This window comes from Pleurodeles waltl, chromosome 1_1, assembly GCF_031143425.1.
Source record: "Pleurodeles waltl isolate 20211129_DDA chromosome 1_1, aPleWal1.hap1.20221129, whole genome shotgun sequence".
Lineage (NCBI taxonomy): Eukaryota > Metazoa > Chordata > Amphibia > Caudata > Salamandridae > Pleurodeles > Pleurodeles waltl.
The window spans coordinates 400,332,084-400,348,135 of NC_090436.1; the positions used below are offsets into that span (position 1 = coordinate 400,332,084).

The 16,052-nt window shown below is 38.7% G+C and overlaps 1 protein-coding gene across 1 annotated transcript in view; it reads right to left on the bottom strand.

The window, feature by feature from the left end:
• The window catches only part of CRHBP (corticotropin releasing hormone binding protein), a 108,798-nt gene that overhangs the window by 10,549 nt on the left and 82,197 nt on the right, over nucleotides 1–16,052 (bottom strand). Inside the window, exon 6 of the mRNA XM_069218213.1 lies at nucleotides 6,402–6,522. Within this exon, the coding sequence (XP_069074314.1) occupies nucleotides 6,402–6,522 (121 nt within the window). The remainder of the gene's footprint in view (nucleotides 1–6,401; nucleotides 6,523–16,052) is intronic.

Consider the following 16,052-nt stretch of genomic DNA (forward strand, 5'->3'; position numbering starts at 1 on the left):
ATCAAGAATAGCAAAAATGTGTGCTGCAACAAACATGAAATGGCCAGATGCCTTACCTCTAGTACTCATGTCTATGAGAAACACCCCAGATAAGAAAATGGGACTGTCCCCCATGAAATCCTCATGGGCAGAGCAATGAGATTACCAGCGGTACCTGCAAATGCACTAGTGAATATTACAGATGATATGGTGTTGGATTACTGCAAAGGTTTGGCTGACGTGATTCACTCTTTCTCTCACCAGGTGGAAGCTAACACGTTGCCACCAATTGGCGAACCTGGTCATTCTCTGCAAGCTGGAGATTGGGTGGTTGTCAAGAAGCACGTGAGAAAATCGTGTCTTGAGCCGCGTTGGAAGGGGCCGTGTCAAGTAATATTGACAACCACCACTGCTGTGAAGTGTGCCGGGGTTCCCAACTGGATACATGCCAGTCACACAAAAAGGGTAACGTGTCCTGTTGAAGAGGAACTTGAAGTTTCACCAGTTGCAGGTCCGTCAAGAGAAAACACCATATCACAAGAGGAGGGTGCTGTCCAACGTCCTGAAGGAAAACATCGAACCAAGACACATAGAGGCGATAATTGGCCAGACAAGTCACATCCTAAAATAAGGGAGGTATCGAATGACACAATAATAGAAGAAAGTGATACTTCACAAGCAGATGATCTGAGTGAAGGAGAGCAACAAGGTGAACGAAGGTTAAAAAGAAAAAGAATAGCCAACAAGAGATATACAGGTCCTGAATGAGCATATGCTACAACCTCTGAATGGCAACAAGAGTTCTTAGCATTCTGTTTTGATCGAGAAGTACCAGGCCAATATTACAGTACCTGAAGATATTCAAAGGAAAAAACTTGATTGAAATTGAATCTGTGAAAGCTGAAAAGAGAAAGAGACTTTAGAAACTATTGGAAGTGACACTATAATTGGATTTGACTTTAAAGAAACCTGATTACGACAAGCTGCTGACCGGAATTGACGAAAAAGGATCCTGGAGTGAGTGAAGACGCTGTAATATACGCAAAGAGTTTTTTTTTCCTTTTCTTTTTCTTCCTCAAGTTGATTGTTGATCTGCTATTCTGATTCTATACAAACATGGCTTACAATAGCAAAGGAAGTAAAGTGTGTGGCTGGTTAGGTCTTATAATAGGTGTTGTATGTGCAGTAATGATTGTGGGAGTGATTGTGGGAATGCCATGGAGAGAGAAAGAAACTATTAATGCAACTTCGAAACCTGAAACTACCACTACTAAACTATCACGTGGGAGAGGTTTGAGCAGGACGCAAGCCATATGCATGAGGGAACTAATGCAAAAGGGGAACTTTCTACTAATGTCTTCTATCGCTTATTAAATGAGTATGTGGAAACTATGGGTGCGAAAGATTGTTATGTATGTACTAAAATCCCTTCATCTGTGCAGGAGGCAGCTACTTATCATAGCCTCCCTCTTACTTATGGAATTAGTTGCAGCTTGCTATTAACAGGATTCTATAATCAAGAGCATGTGCAATACTTTTATTCAAACTTAGATGTTGCGTTTTCTTTTGTGCCTGTGATTGAATTCCTAAATAAATTAGCTAAAGAGCATGATATAAAAATAACTAGAGGATTCTTTGAGCCAACACTTACATTTGGAACTGCTTATGCACATCGCAATAATTTGACTTGCTTATTATCTCCTGTAGAGAAAAGCTTTTTAGATCACACAGATGATAGACGCAAAGCACTAAAAGAAAGATTAGAAAAATGACTAGAAAAACGTACTTATGCAAATGATTATGCTTACACTGCAATCAAAACGCAAGGCAAATTAGCTATAGATGCATTACACGTAGGTAGGCTCTGTATATATAGACCAAAATCTGATCAAGACAATTTGTTTGTGGGTACGAGTGAATGTAGGCATGTGTTTTTGTTTCAGAGTAAATGGACCTTTATGTTAAATGGACAAGATCCAGCGATCCCTGGAATCTATTATATTTGTGGACTAAATGCATATTACCGTCTCCCTAAGGGATGGTATGGGACATGTTATTTGGGAATAGTATTTCCGAAGATATACCAGATTGATGACTTAAAACAAATACCTAAAACGTCTGAATTACAACATCCTAGACAAAAACGAGAATCAGTGGCGGCTGTCATTGGTGATATATTTGGAGCCATAATCCCATCAGTGGCGGTTATTTTAAATTCTATGAAAATTCAAAAGTTGTCTACCATAGTGGATAACATGCTGACAAATTTTACAGGAGCCATACTCCTGATGGATACTGAACTTGCTGCAGAAAGAGCTATGACTCTTCAAAATCGGCTTGCTTAAGACATTCTTTTAGCAAAGAGTGGAGGTGTTTGCAAAATGCTTAATGAGCGTCATTGTTGCTCATTTATACCAGATAATAGTAAGAAGATTAGAATCATGCTTACTAACCTTACCAGAGATAGTACAGACTTGAAGGATTTGAAAGAACCTGGTGTTTGGGAGAAATTTGGGAAAGGAATTGCCCGAGTGGGAAGCTGCAAAAATTATGATGGGCCTATTAATTGTTTTAATTTGTCTATTAGGATTATGGGGGGCATGTAAAATCAATGACAAAGTGAAGAGAAATTGGACTAAAAGAACCAGGAGAAATGAAGAAAGTGAAAGAGAGGAAATGTTCAATGAAATATGGGAAAGCTCACATAAAGGGCAAGATGTTGAAATGCGTATTATGCGCAAGGCGAAAAATTAAGATCAAAGAGAAAGATTGTGTGATGACGAGCGTCATCAGAGGAGGGACTGAGAGCGCGTAGTTTAAACATTATCTATTTTAGATGTGGAATGCTTATATTAACAATGCTAATATTATTAATTGAAACGTATTTTAAACGTGGAGAATTTTCACATGCATAAACTAATGTCGACTGTAAGAAATAATTGCTTGAATTATAACTAATTGAATATGTTAATACGTACGATGATTGCATTTTATTAGAATCCATAAGCCTTAAGTTAACGTGAGTCGAAAACTAGCTGTGTAGCTCTCATATTAAAGCATATTTTTCTGTTTCTCCAGTGTGCTGACTTGCAAAAGGCCATGACCCAGCATTTGTTCTTTTTCTCCGCTTATTGTATCATTGACCGTTATATTCTCATCCGCATGCTAGTTGCTTTAGGATAAAGTTGTACGCTTTGCAACAAAATATGGACACTTTCAAGGACACTGAACCACGGAAAAGAGAACTCTTGACCCAAAGAACGTGCCAGAAAATTAAGTAACCCCGGATATGCCACCTACGAAAGACGTCAATTATGAAGACCAATCAGAAAGATGTAAATTATCGTAGAATGACAAATGCATTACTTAATGTATAATTTTATGGGTTACAGATAGTGGGGTGTAGTGACTATCCAATAGAAGTTTGGGGGAATGTATTACGAAAAAGGGATAAAAACCTATGACACAAGAGACTCGAGAGCGCTAGGTAGGGAATTATATCGATTGCATCCAGAAACTCTGTCACTCTGTTTGGTGATTTGAGACTTAATAAAACCATCCTCACCCTTAGTCGCCCCATTGCACTTTCCTCCTTATGAGGGAAGTGTCCCCTGTCCATAGACTAGATAGACTGACGGCGATCTAACTGATGTCCTGAAGACGAAGACTGATCCTGTATGCTGACCTATTCTGAGGAGGGTAATTATGTTGTTGCTATTGAAATTCATTTATTTGCCTTTTCTTTCTAGGTACCAACTGCTGTGCATTTTTGATTAGAGACCTTAGTTAGATGTTTTCCAAATTGACGTTCTAAATTGTTTTGCATGAAGTCCAACATGCTGATGCTAATTGTGGATAGATGAGGCATTTCATCTTGACTGACGTAACTGACGTGACTGACGTGGTGCTATGCTGAACTAAACATAAATAAGGTTTTATACGTCTAGATTTGTTTATCTTCATATTACCATCTTATGTCTGTAATCTTTGCATTATTACCACATTGTGACTATGTTCTTTTGCTTCTTGGATTGAGATTAATACATTTGCTATTAGATTGTAGTCAATAGGGAATAAAATTCACAAAACTTCAATAAGGTGTGGTTATTCATGACTGAACAGTCATGGTTGCGCCGAAGGTTTAACTAATGTCTAAAGTGAAATATATTGTGGTGATATATGTTGACAATATTATTGATATATTGCTTGATATATTGATAAGTTATCTCGTCTTACGGTGTCTCACCACTGGGTCAAAAGATTCATCGGCCTAAAACGAGTCCTGATGTGTATAAATTAACATAGAAGGACGCGTTAGCAATAGCTTTTGTAGTTCTTTCATTCGATTTAGAAATTATGGCAGCAATGAAATATATCTGTTCTCCGGATGGCAACGTCACTCATTTCTGCATAGTGGTCGAAAAATTGGCTATTGAGATACTGATTGCGGAGTTACAACCTTGACTCTTTTCCTTTTAATGTTTATAAGTTCTGTTTTTATTCATTTTGTGTTCTTTTTTACACTATATTATGCACTTATTTTATTGTGCCACTTGCATTTTTACTTCTGCCACCAGTATGAGTCAATTACAATAAATATGATTTGTTACGTGTTTTTACTTCTGCCACCAGTATGTCAATTACAATAAATAAGATTTGTTACGTGTCTCTCAGCTCCATACTTATAAATTCTACATACTATGTATAAATATTGTTTACCTTGAATGTACAAGTGTGGCGTTTTACCCACACTCAAACTTCAATTTTTTAATTGGATGAATCCAGAGGGGTACTGCTATTTAGCGTCTGACTTAGATATTGGTGGATGGATTACACTGTCACAATGTTGACGGATATCCCGTCTGCCGAAATCAAAATCTCAATATATTCTATGGGATTTAGTTTTCGCAGATGGGATATCTGTCACCGTTGTGATAGAGTAACCTGTCCGACAATATCTAAATAAAGCCCTTAGTCTGTATTTACACCCATATTCCTTTCTAGCATGATGGGTTGCCAATGTTCTTTATTCCCTATTGTAACAAGCCTTAATAGCCACAGATCACAGGCAGCATTAATACTCACTTTGATGGCCCCTACACAGTAATAAAAACTGTTTAGGCCGTAAACGCTGGGTCTCACATTAGGAAGAACCTAAGCATGGCTAGAAACGTTTGAAAACTGAAGTGTCACCAGTGGACTCATGTTTTTTAACTCATAATTCGGCCATGCTGACTTGCAAGTCTGAACCTGCTGACTTGTGATCTGCAAATGTCTTGTTTTAATAAAGGGTATATTCACTTTCAGTGGGGTATACCCTCTTCTCATGAAATTCTGGCCAATCTGTCCCAAATACCAGTGGGAACTTGGACAGCTTACGCGTTAAACAAACATCCTGCTTTCATAGACTTTTAGACCAACTGGACTGCTGAATTTCAATTTGAGTTTATATTTTATTGATTTTTCAAATAAGATATTATAACTTTAGGACAACATTACATCACACTAACAGAAATGGGGAATGTAAAGAGCTATCTGTAGGTAATATTGGAATAAGAATATTACACATTTACAACTATACATAACCACACAATAGTTGGGGAGACAAGTATAAGAAATAATGAAGGAGAAGAGAAAAGAAAAGAAAAGGGATGAAGAAGAAAGAGTATCAAATATAGGGATTAGTTATATGTCACAAAAACATTCCATCTCATTGCACAGATGTTCCTCATTGTTTGTAAAAAAACATAACATGTTCGTATTTGGATAATATTAGATCTTTAATCCAGTCATCTATAGACAGAGATGTCTTAGACTTCCATGGTTTTAAAATTCATTTCTTGCCTGTCATAAAAATTCAAAACAATTTTCTATTTGAAATTTAACTCAAGTCAAATTGGCAGTTATCTATATATTTTAACATGGGGATTTGTTGTATGTTGTATTGATTAATGCCAAAACACAATATTGTTTTTAGTGTTGTCCCATCCACTGGCTTTTGGAATACTCTCCTATGTGCTCTGAAAGTCAGCCGAGTTTGAATACATTCCCAAACTTATGTGAATGTAAATGTGAATCTATCTATCTATCTATCTATCTATCTATCTATCTATCTATCTATCTATCTATCTATCTATCTATCTATCTATCTATCTATCTATCTATCTATCATATTGCTTGGTATCTCTTAGCTTTAAAGGAAGCTCTAGATGCATTCAAATATTCTAATTTCAATTTGTGGTGAAGTCTAAGTATCTGAGTAAGGGCATTGGTGCAATTTAGGCTTAACTTTTGAAAGTCACTCATTAACTGAAACTGTGATCGATTATAATAATGACACTAAAACAGAAATCCACCAGTAGATTTCAACTAGGATGTCATATAAGACTCCTGAAATACAGCAGACTCAAAAATGTACTCACCAGGCCCATGGAATGAGTAACACAAGTCAGCTAGAGGAAACATCTTCGAAGGATCCAGTCCTGCACCACCTAGAAGCTCCACAAAGTCACCAACTCCGTTACATCCTATTGGTGTGTATTTCTAAGTAGCAAATGAAAGGAAATGTGCAATTTAACACTGAAAAAACATGTTCAGTTGATGAATTTAAAATATACTGGCCTTTCTTCTCATGATTTTGAGTTGCAGACATTTTAGAGTTCCAGCCTCACGATTCAGACTTATACTGCATGCTGGAATGCATGTGGTAAAAGCAGAGCTTTACCATGAACTAGCTAAAACCAGGAATCGGGAAACAACATGCAGGAATGCGCCTGGTATTTCCGACACACACGTTTTCAAGAATTCCTGGTCTGGTAGCTCATGATGTTGGTAACTGGGCAGGAGGTACCAGTGGTATTCTAATATTGTAGAGTTTAGCAGGAATTTGGAATGTGTGTATGTAGGGTGTTCCAGCCCAGCTATCATGTTAGAGTGTTCTATGCTAAGTTACAGCTAGTCTTCAGTTGCTGTTTGACCTATGAATGGGATGTTTTTCAATAAAGAACCTACTCACATTTAGATGGATTTTGAATGTTTTTTACACTGGCGATGAGGATGTAACAAGAAGGGACATTTTGCAAAATGTTGTTGTTCATCCGGAAATGTGTCTCAAGAAACTGTGAAACAGATTGATGACTGTATATTATCTGCGTAGACTAAGGAAGGAAGAAAGAAACATCCCAAAGATCATACTCTTAGTTGGGGTTCAGATGTAGAAACTCTTTTTGATTCAGGTGCATGGCTTACACTAATTTCAGATGAACTATATGATAGGAAGTTTAGCCCAAAATCGAATTAAAATAAGCAGATGTTGTTCCTAGAGAATATGAGGTTCAAACTATTGAGCTGAGAGGTTATTTTGAAACAGATATTAGATACAAAATGAATTCTATGCATGGTAAAGTATGTGTTCCTCTGAGAGGCCAGATGTACAACAATGCAATTTTTCATTCTTAAATAGCGACTTCGTAGAAATCGCTATTTAAGAAATGCAAAATGCTATATGTACAGAGATACTGATTTCCTAATAGCGATTCCTACAAAGTAGAAATCAGTATTAGGAAATCGGTATTAAGAAATCCCTTTGCATTTTAGTCAATGGTTCCATTTTACATTTCCTAAATAGCGATTTCTTATTAAGTATGTAGGGTAGGCATTCCCATGGAAAAAGCCACGCAGAGCTGACGCAGTGAAATTTAGAACTTTTCACTGCGTCATTCTACGACTTGACTGCATCACAATTTGATCACCTACTCAGACAAGCCTAAAAATGGATGCAGGGCTTTTTCCAATGGGACTCTAGGTTTAACAATGCACTTCCAGCAATGCATCACTTTAGCGCCAACAGATGCGCCCGAATTTCTGACCCATCTGTGAAAATGTGTGCCATGGCACTTTGTATTGTAAATACAGGGCATCCATTGTGTTGTTAGGGGATGTGCGACAGGCGCAAGAAATCTGATGCATCAATGACAATGCGTCAATTTCTTGTAAATTAGGCCTAAAGTTCCTACTTTTCGAGACCCAAGTGACTCTGCATGTAGAGTGAAAAATTCATATTTGTGTGTGTGGGTCTGTGTGCATGCAAAGGGGGGTGAAAAGTATTGTTTATAAATATGTGACGTAAGTTCATTATCTATTTATGTTTTGTGCAGCCAATCTTGCAAAGGAAGATCAATCTCTATTTATGGTGTGGTGGATGCAGACCACCTGCTAAAAACTAGGTGCCCGACCCCCCTACTTAGAGTGCATACCTATCTGACATCCTATGCCCAAGTATGTACTTTAAATAGAATGAATGGGACATCTGCCAAATTCTCTGTCTGGAAGACCTAAAATCGAATGAGAACCTACATAAGCATGGTATGAATATATATACTTATTGTATGATTGATTAAATCGTTACAATAAAACCTTAATTAAACATGCAATACATGCAATAAATGAGAAAAAATCATAAAATAAAAATAAAAAACATTTCTGATTTATAAAACAAGTTGTAGACATTGAAAGCACATACTTGACTAGTTACTGATATTGATTCAACAATTAAAAATTGAACCATAATAAGGGGCAGATTTAAGAACAGTGGCACTGCATCAAATTCAGGCCCACTTTTCTTGCACCCCTTAACGCCCCCCTAAAGCCACCATGTGTGTGCTGTAATTAACATACGGTGCACCATGGTAGTATTTAGGGAACTAACGTCAAAATACTTTATGCTAGTTTGGAGCTTTGCAGGATTAGCGCCAAAGAGTTTTACGTTAATCCCGCAAAGCACATTGAGGCCCATTGAAAACAATGGCGTGACTCCTTTTCACCCATGTTCTGTGCAGGTGTTAAAAATGACGCTAGAAATGGGGCAAAAAAAATCTTTTACATTTCATTGCGCGATTGTTGCGGGACCCCTAAAGGGAGAATGTCCTCCTTGCATACATTATGCCTAGCGCAGGCATAATGTGGCACAAGGGGTTACAAAGTGGCGCAATGCATGCATTGCGCGACTTTGTAAATATGGTACTGCGTTTTTGCCATCATATCGCCACACTAGTGTCAAATTTAAAAAAATGACACTAATGTGGCAATATATCGCGCTTAGCCCTCTTAAATCAGGGTCTAAGTTCGTTTTCCAGTTCCAATTTATCAAGGACCATTGATTTGTTAAATTTGGCAGTAAAAAAAATGTCAGTGGAGTTAAACTGAAGTTTGAATTAGCAGAAAATGGGCAATGAAATACAAAGTTGTTCTGAACATGGACCCTTAAAGTATGTTTTGCTTGGGGCCCCCCAACTCTAAGACAGAATTGACTGATAGGAGACAAGATACCTGGGTATAGCCTCTGGTCCCCCTTTATTACATATGCTGGTTTGTCTTGCGGTCTCGATCACAGGCAATGAAAAAGGTTATTGCCAACCAGATTCCATACGGTGTTCTCTTCTCCTCCCTGTCCACTGGTTTCTTTGTTACTGAAGACAGGCCTCATACCACTCAAGGTGTCAGACATGCCATTTAATGTTCCTTTACAACTCTGGAACATCCACACTTCATTTGAACAGCCACGGCTGCTTTTAATAATACTCGGTGAGGCGGGAGGAGGGGATGCGTGATGGAGAGGGTGTTTGCGCTAGGGTGGGGGGTGTTTCTGAGGGGATGGTGAGAATAATAAAAAACAATAATAAAATAAAATCACTCACCTTAAAAAGACGGCCTCAGTGTTCCTCGCCGCCTCAGTGCTTCTGTGCGTCTTCTCTCACCATCAAATCCAGATGCTTGTCTCATGCTGTTACCCAGCATGAGACAAGCACCTGGATTGGTCTGAGCGGCCTGAATTGCCCTCAGATAGGGACCCGGAGACTGCACGGGTTCTTCACCCGGGCTGTGATACACAGCCGGGGTGGGGAGTTCTAAGTGCGCATGTCAGTTTGGCCGGCCTTTGACAGCCGGGAAAATCAACATCCACATTTAGAAGTGCACACCACTCCTCCTCCCCCACTGCTGATGACGGTGACTGCCCCACCATGTCCTATGAGGAGGAAGCAAAAATTAAAACGATAATACAGTGATTGTATTATCGTTTTACTTTTATGCTGCCTGTTAGCAGCGGAGCGACGCTCCTCCACCATAGCTGAGGGGCTGTCCCTGCATTTGAAATGTTGGGCTTCAAACAAGGATTCATGGCTACCAGTAAGGTGAAAGCGTTGAATATTTTGGATGAGTTATGCAATGCCACCACAGTAAGGGGCAACTTCAATCCGTCAGCCAAAAGCTCATAAAATACATTTCTCTTTTCTATGCTGACGAAACCAAAAGCAGGTCTATTTGATCGAACAAGCTATAAACTAATTTCTAATCTTCCCTTCATCAACAAAACCCTTAATGATAGACAATAAGGTACCAGATATAGGGGGTACGTAGGAAGGGCTGTTGACATGATTATGAGAGGCCTGCTTGTGTTCCTCGAAGAGCAGCACTCTGGGATCTTAATTATACACCATCTGTAGGACACCTAAAATACAGTGGATCATAAAATGCTGTAAATGCATCATGAAAAATGGATCGGGTACACAGGACTGGCCCATTAATGGTGGCAGTCTTTTTTTAACAGATTACAACCATAATATTAGGAAATAACTGTCATTGCTGCAGTGAGGTCTTTATAACCTCTGGTTCTTAATTCTTCTGTCCAGTTGAAAATTAGGCTGTTATCAGAGGAATCTCTTACTCTGTTGATAGTGTTACAGAGATCACAATGGATCAATAACACTTGGGCTGAAAGTTTATTTTCATCACCAGTGGCAGGAGATAGGTACATTACTTGAGTCCTCAACGCTGCCTGTGTGTCTCACAATGACAACATTCTACAGTTCCAGAGGTAGAACAAACCATTTCAACAGAACACCATAGAGTTGGAAGGAAAAGGTTAAGGAGAGAACACTGTAGGGGAACAGGGATGAGGGGAGGAGCTGAAAGGAAGGGGATGAATAAAAATGTGGCAGCGACCCGATCCCAGGTGAAGTTTTTAAAAACCTGATGGTGGGGTTGGACAAAATGCTATTGTTTGGTCATCAAATCTTGTGCCACTAAGAAGTCGCTCCTGTTACCTGATAGCATCAAACTGACCAAGAGTTTGTATTGATGATGTCAAGACTGGTTTCCTGCAAAATTATTTATGAAGAAGCTCCTAAGAAAGGGATCACTAAACTTTGGAATTCATTATTACGAATGGATTAGATAGTGATGAAGGTAATTTCTCCGGATGGATCAAGTTTGTTTTGTAATATGATTATCCCAGATCCTTTGGATTTTTATTGGGGTACCCTGTGTAGTTTGTAATAAATTCTCACAGCAGAGGCTTATCTGCAAAGGGATTTTGATAATTACATATTTTTTATAATTGTTCAGTATTTGCGCTGAACTCTGGAGATTAAGTATTCTGCAAGTATGACTTTTGAAAAAGAGACACTTTTGTATAGTGAGGATTACATTAATAGGCTGATACAGGGCCAAACTGGCATGGAAGTTTTAGGTACTGTGTCTTACTCAGTTGATTTATCACTGAGTGAAAAGATCAATAGGCTAGAGAGACTTGAGAAAAAAGTGGTATGGACTCGTCTATATGGACATTTGTTAACGAAACATTACAATCAAACACCATCCAATTAGGGTTACAGGTGAGAAATGAACCAGCATTTTTTGTGGATAATCCCAAATTTAAAGAACATTTTAGTTTTGTAGCAAATAATTGCTCTAGACATTGGATGATGTTAGGAGTAGAAAATGATAATGTTATAGCCTGGATTGTTTTTTCTGGAATTGAGTGGAGGACAAAATTGGGGATTTGAGCCCAAACATAAATAAGTGTTGATTCAATTAGAAGAATGGTCAACCAACAGGCTTTTTTAAATTTAATATGTTAATGGATATGTGGGGGATTTACTGTCGTTTTTAATCACGTGCACCTGATTTCTTGCACTTTTTCTGACATTATTTTGCGTTGATATGGTAGGAGGTTTTATAAATATTTAGTAAATTATTAAAGTAATTTTATATATATAATAAAATATGGATTCTTAATGTTTTTTGTATCTATGCTGCAGGTTTTGTAATTCATTATTACTAGTGGATTAGATAGTGATGAAGGCAATTTCTCCGGATGGATCAATGTTGATTTATAATACACTAAACTTTGGAGGCTGCAAACAATTAGCCAGCCAGATTCTGCTTACACCTCAAAATATTGGAGAACCTAAATAATCTTAGCACCACCAAAAAAAACGAGAACACACCTAGATTTACTATTCCCGAAATAATATCACTCCTGAGGATCAGGAATAAAAACTGATTGCTCAGGCCAGATTCAAGCATAAGTCCATGGGGGGCAAATTCAATGGACCTAGAAGCACAGCTATGGAATGAACCACACTTATCTAAGACCTAGATAATATGTCCAAATGTGAACAGATGCCTCTTTAAAGAACCTTGCTATTACATTCAGTACACCACTGGGACTATTCCACCTCCCAAAACAATGGGGACCTACTGAGCTCAGCTTATTCCTGGCCTACTCAAGGACCTGTACACTGGCAGAAGATACTTAGCCTTTGCAGAAATTAGGTGCATATAATTGGGGAAGGGGTGGATCATGTACATGAAACTATGTTCATAACTATTAGCATTAGCAAGTGGAGTTTCCCAAAAAATATATAAATAAATCAACAAATAAATCAAACAATATAATAAATAAACAAACAGATAAATAACCAGGCCATAGAGTCATTGGTTTGTCACTACTGATGCAAACTAATCTAGAGATGGAGCACAGAGACCTTTAGGATTCTTGAAGTGCAAGTCTGTTGCATGGACAACGTCCTAATAATAGAAATATAATGCAGGTCTAAAAGGGAATGAAAGACTCAGCAGACTATTGGAAAATGTTGCCTTTTTTAACAATGGGCTGAACACCCATCTCTAAAATGGACGTACTGATGAGATTCTTTCATTTGTTTAGCACCACTCCCAAGATCTTATTAAAATGTTTTCAGTACATAGACACAGTGGTGGCGGATGTGGTGTGAGGATCGTACAAAATCGCACTAGACAAGCATCAACCCACAATCCAGGAGGAGACAGGACTTGGGCCCCATACATAGAACTATTCTACTTATCAGTGCAGCTGCAGTGGGTAATGAACTGATGGGCCCAGAGTGATAATAAGGTAATGAGGTACATCTTCAATAAGATGGGGGAGACTGGATGAAAACATATGTGCTTGGGAAACAGTAGGACTGCAGTGGGATGCCTAAACTGATACAGATTCTGCTAAGACCAAACTTTGCAGAAAACACCAGGGCTCCCGACATGGTGCCGAAGGAAACAAATGTGTTAACAATAGGCATTCTGTATATCAGACATATTGCATACTTTTAAAACCTTAATAGATGCCTACTCAATAACATCAGGGTACTGCTGTATGTTTAATCCACTGATGTTTTTGGTGAGAAAACTTGCCTGATAGTACTGGAGTCCCAATTTAGGAAAGTGGGTTATTAGTAGGTGGGGGTATTCACTCTCAGCTAGCAATAATACCACAATTGCTAATAGATCCTGTCAAGTTAATAACAACAATACAGTAAATAAGGACTTTGCTACACCCAACACAATGTTTAAAATTGGAGCAAAACAGTGGTTACACACAGTATGCTGCAGTATTAAATGTGATAGGTAGGATACCGCAGGCAGTTAAAGACAAATTGGTAACAGACTTTAGGAAACACAGTGGAGTACAGTGGTGGAATGCCCCAAAACATTATTCTGAGACACCTTACTCAAGCTTACATAGTTAAGTGGGCACAACAGCATTTCCCTATTACCTCATAGACTGCTTGGGATGTACCTGACGCCCTATGTTTGTCTTGGCCTTTTCAGCAGGGTCTGTCCTAAACTTTTTGTCTTCACTGTTCTGAATGAGTTTTGTTTGGCTTTAAGGACTCTGCACACTTTACCATTGCTAACTAGTACTAATGTGTTGTGCTCTCTCCTTTAAAGATTGTAAAATTGGCTTACACCCAATTTGCACAATTAAATTACTTGTAAGACCCTAGATATGTGGCACTACATGTAGATATGTACCCAGAGCATGTAAATTAAATATGACTTGTAGGTCTGCAGCACCTATTGTGCCACTCATTTAGGTAGCCCTTTAAACATGTCCCCAGCCAGCCACTGCACTGTGTGAGTGCAGTTTTCATCTGCCATTTGGACTTGGCAAGATAAACATTTTGCCAGGCCTAACCCTTTCTTTTTAATACTTATAGATCACCCCTATGATAGGTCCTAAGTAGATCATAGAGCACGCTACAGTCTATTTAAGAAGTTGGACATGTACTTTTAACTTTTATAGGCCCTGGTAGTGAAAAACCCTTAAAGTAGTTTTTCACTGCTGCAAGGTCTACCTTGCTTATAGGATAACATTGGGTTAACTTATTACATTTAATAAATGATAACTTTCAAATAGGAGAAGGTGGGAATCTCGAGTTTGGTGTCTAATTTAAAACCCTATTTGATGGTAAAGTCAGATTTTAAATCACCATTCTGAAAATGCACCTTTTATAAAGTTGTCCAAACCATTTGGTGCCTGCAGCCTGTATCCTGGGTCACATGATTAGGTGTATCTGCCAGTTGGTCTTTGTGTATTGCTCCCAGACAGTCAGACAAAGGGAAAATAGTTATTGGCAGCGTAGGCCATTTTTGACTTGATGAGGGGGAGGAGCTGTCACCTGCCACACTTGTACATCACAAATACTCTGCCTGGGTACACTCACAAAGGGTTTGACACTAGTAAGCAGTCTCCTCAGAACCACAACTGCGCAACGCATCCTTGATACAGGCCTTCACACTGCAAACCCCTCCTCAATGACATTCTAGTTTGTGACATAGGACTAGGCATTGCAGGCCCATAGCTACTTGGGGACCATTGCTGCATGACGGATAGTCGATGCAGGACTTTGTATTGCAAGCTCCTTGTCTACAGCATCCTCAATTACAATGAAGGACCCCACACTGCAGCCCCTCAGCTTCCTCAGAACCACCACTGCATGACACTTCCTTGATGTGGGATGTTGCAGTGCTCCCCAAACCAGGGGCTTGAGACCCTATGGGTGATTAGCTGAGCTTTAGAAATGATTGATTGATTGATTGATTGAACTATGGTAATTTGTTCAGAGTGGGCCTAACTTGGTCCCTATATCCGGCCTGAGCTTAATTGTGGTTGCCCTGAACTTTTGACTTGGTATAGGTCTGGCACGACCAAATAACCATAGCTTCTATGCACTATTTTTACTTACAATTCTGAAATTGCATATCCCCGGTTCTACTGATTGGATTTTTTTTATTTTGGTCTCAAATAATTTATTACATTTTACTCTAGTCTTCTAAATTGATATGGGTTTCTTGTGTTGTGTTTTCCCTTTATTATGGTTTAAAATGCTTCATAAATATTAACGCATTGCCTCTCATTTAAGGCTAACTTGTTTCACCCTGACAAGAATTGAGGTTGCTGCTGGAACAGGGTTTCAGCCTGCCTCTACCAATACGCCAATTTACAACACCCTAGATGCAACACCAATGATGATGATCTGGTACACATGTTCTAGGAATGTGCAAGTACTGTAAAGTACTGGTAGAAGATCACTTAGGAAGTGGATCAGACAACAGGTTGAATAATCCCTATGATCCCTGAGGCAGTTCTCATGGGACTAATGCTTCACACTAAAAACAATAAATTGGAAGCTAAGTTTGCTAACTCAGCATTTGTTCTTGCTCAAAGAGCTATAGTTATGCGCTGGAAAGCTAGTGACTCTGTAGGTATAGTGGTGGAGGGAAGATCTGATTAACTGTAGGAAGGCAGAAAGCTCAGCAATTACATTACATGAAAAATAGTTCAAATAGCCATCTGGGATTTGGCACTGCAGAAAGTAAATAGTAAAAATGATAGTGAGCTGCCCTAAACAAAGCGACATGGAGGCACATTTCCTAGAGAGTACTGGTTTACCTCATTGTTAATGAAAAGTAAC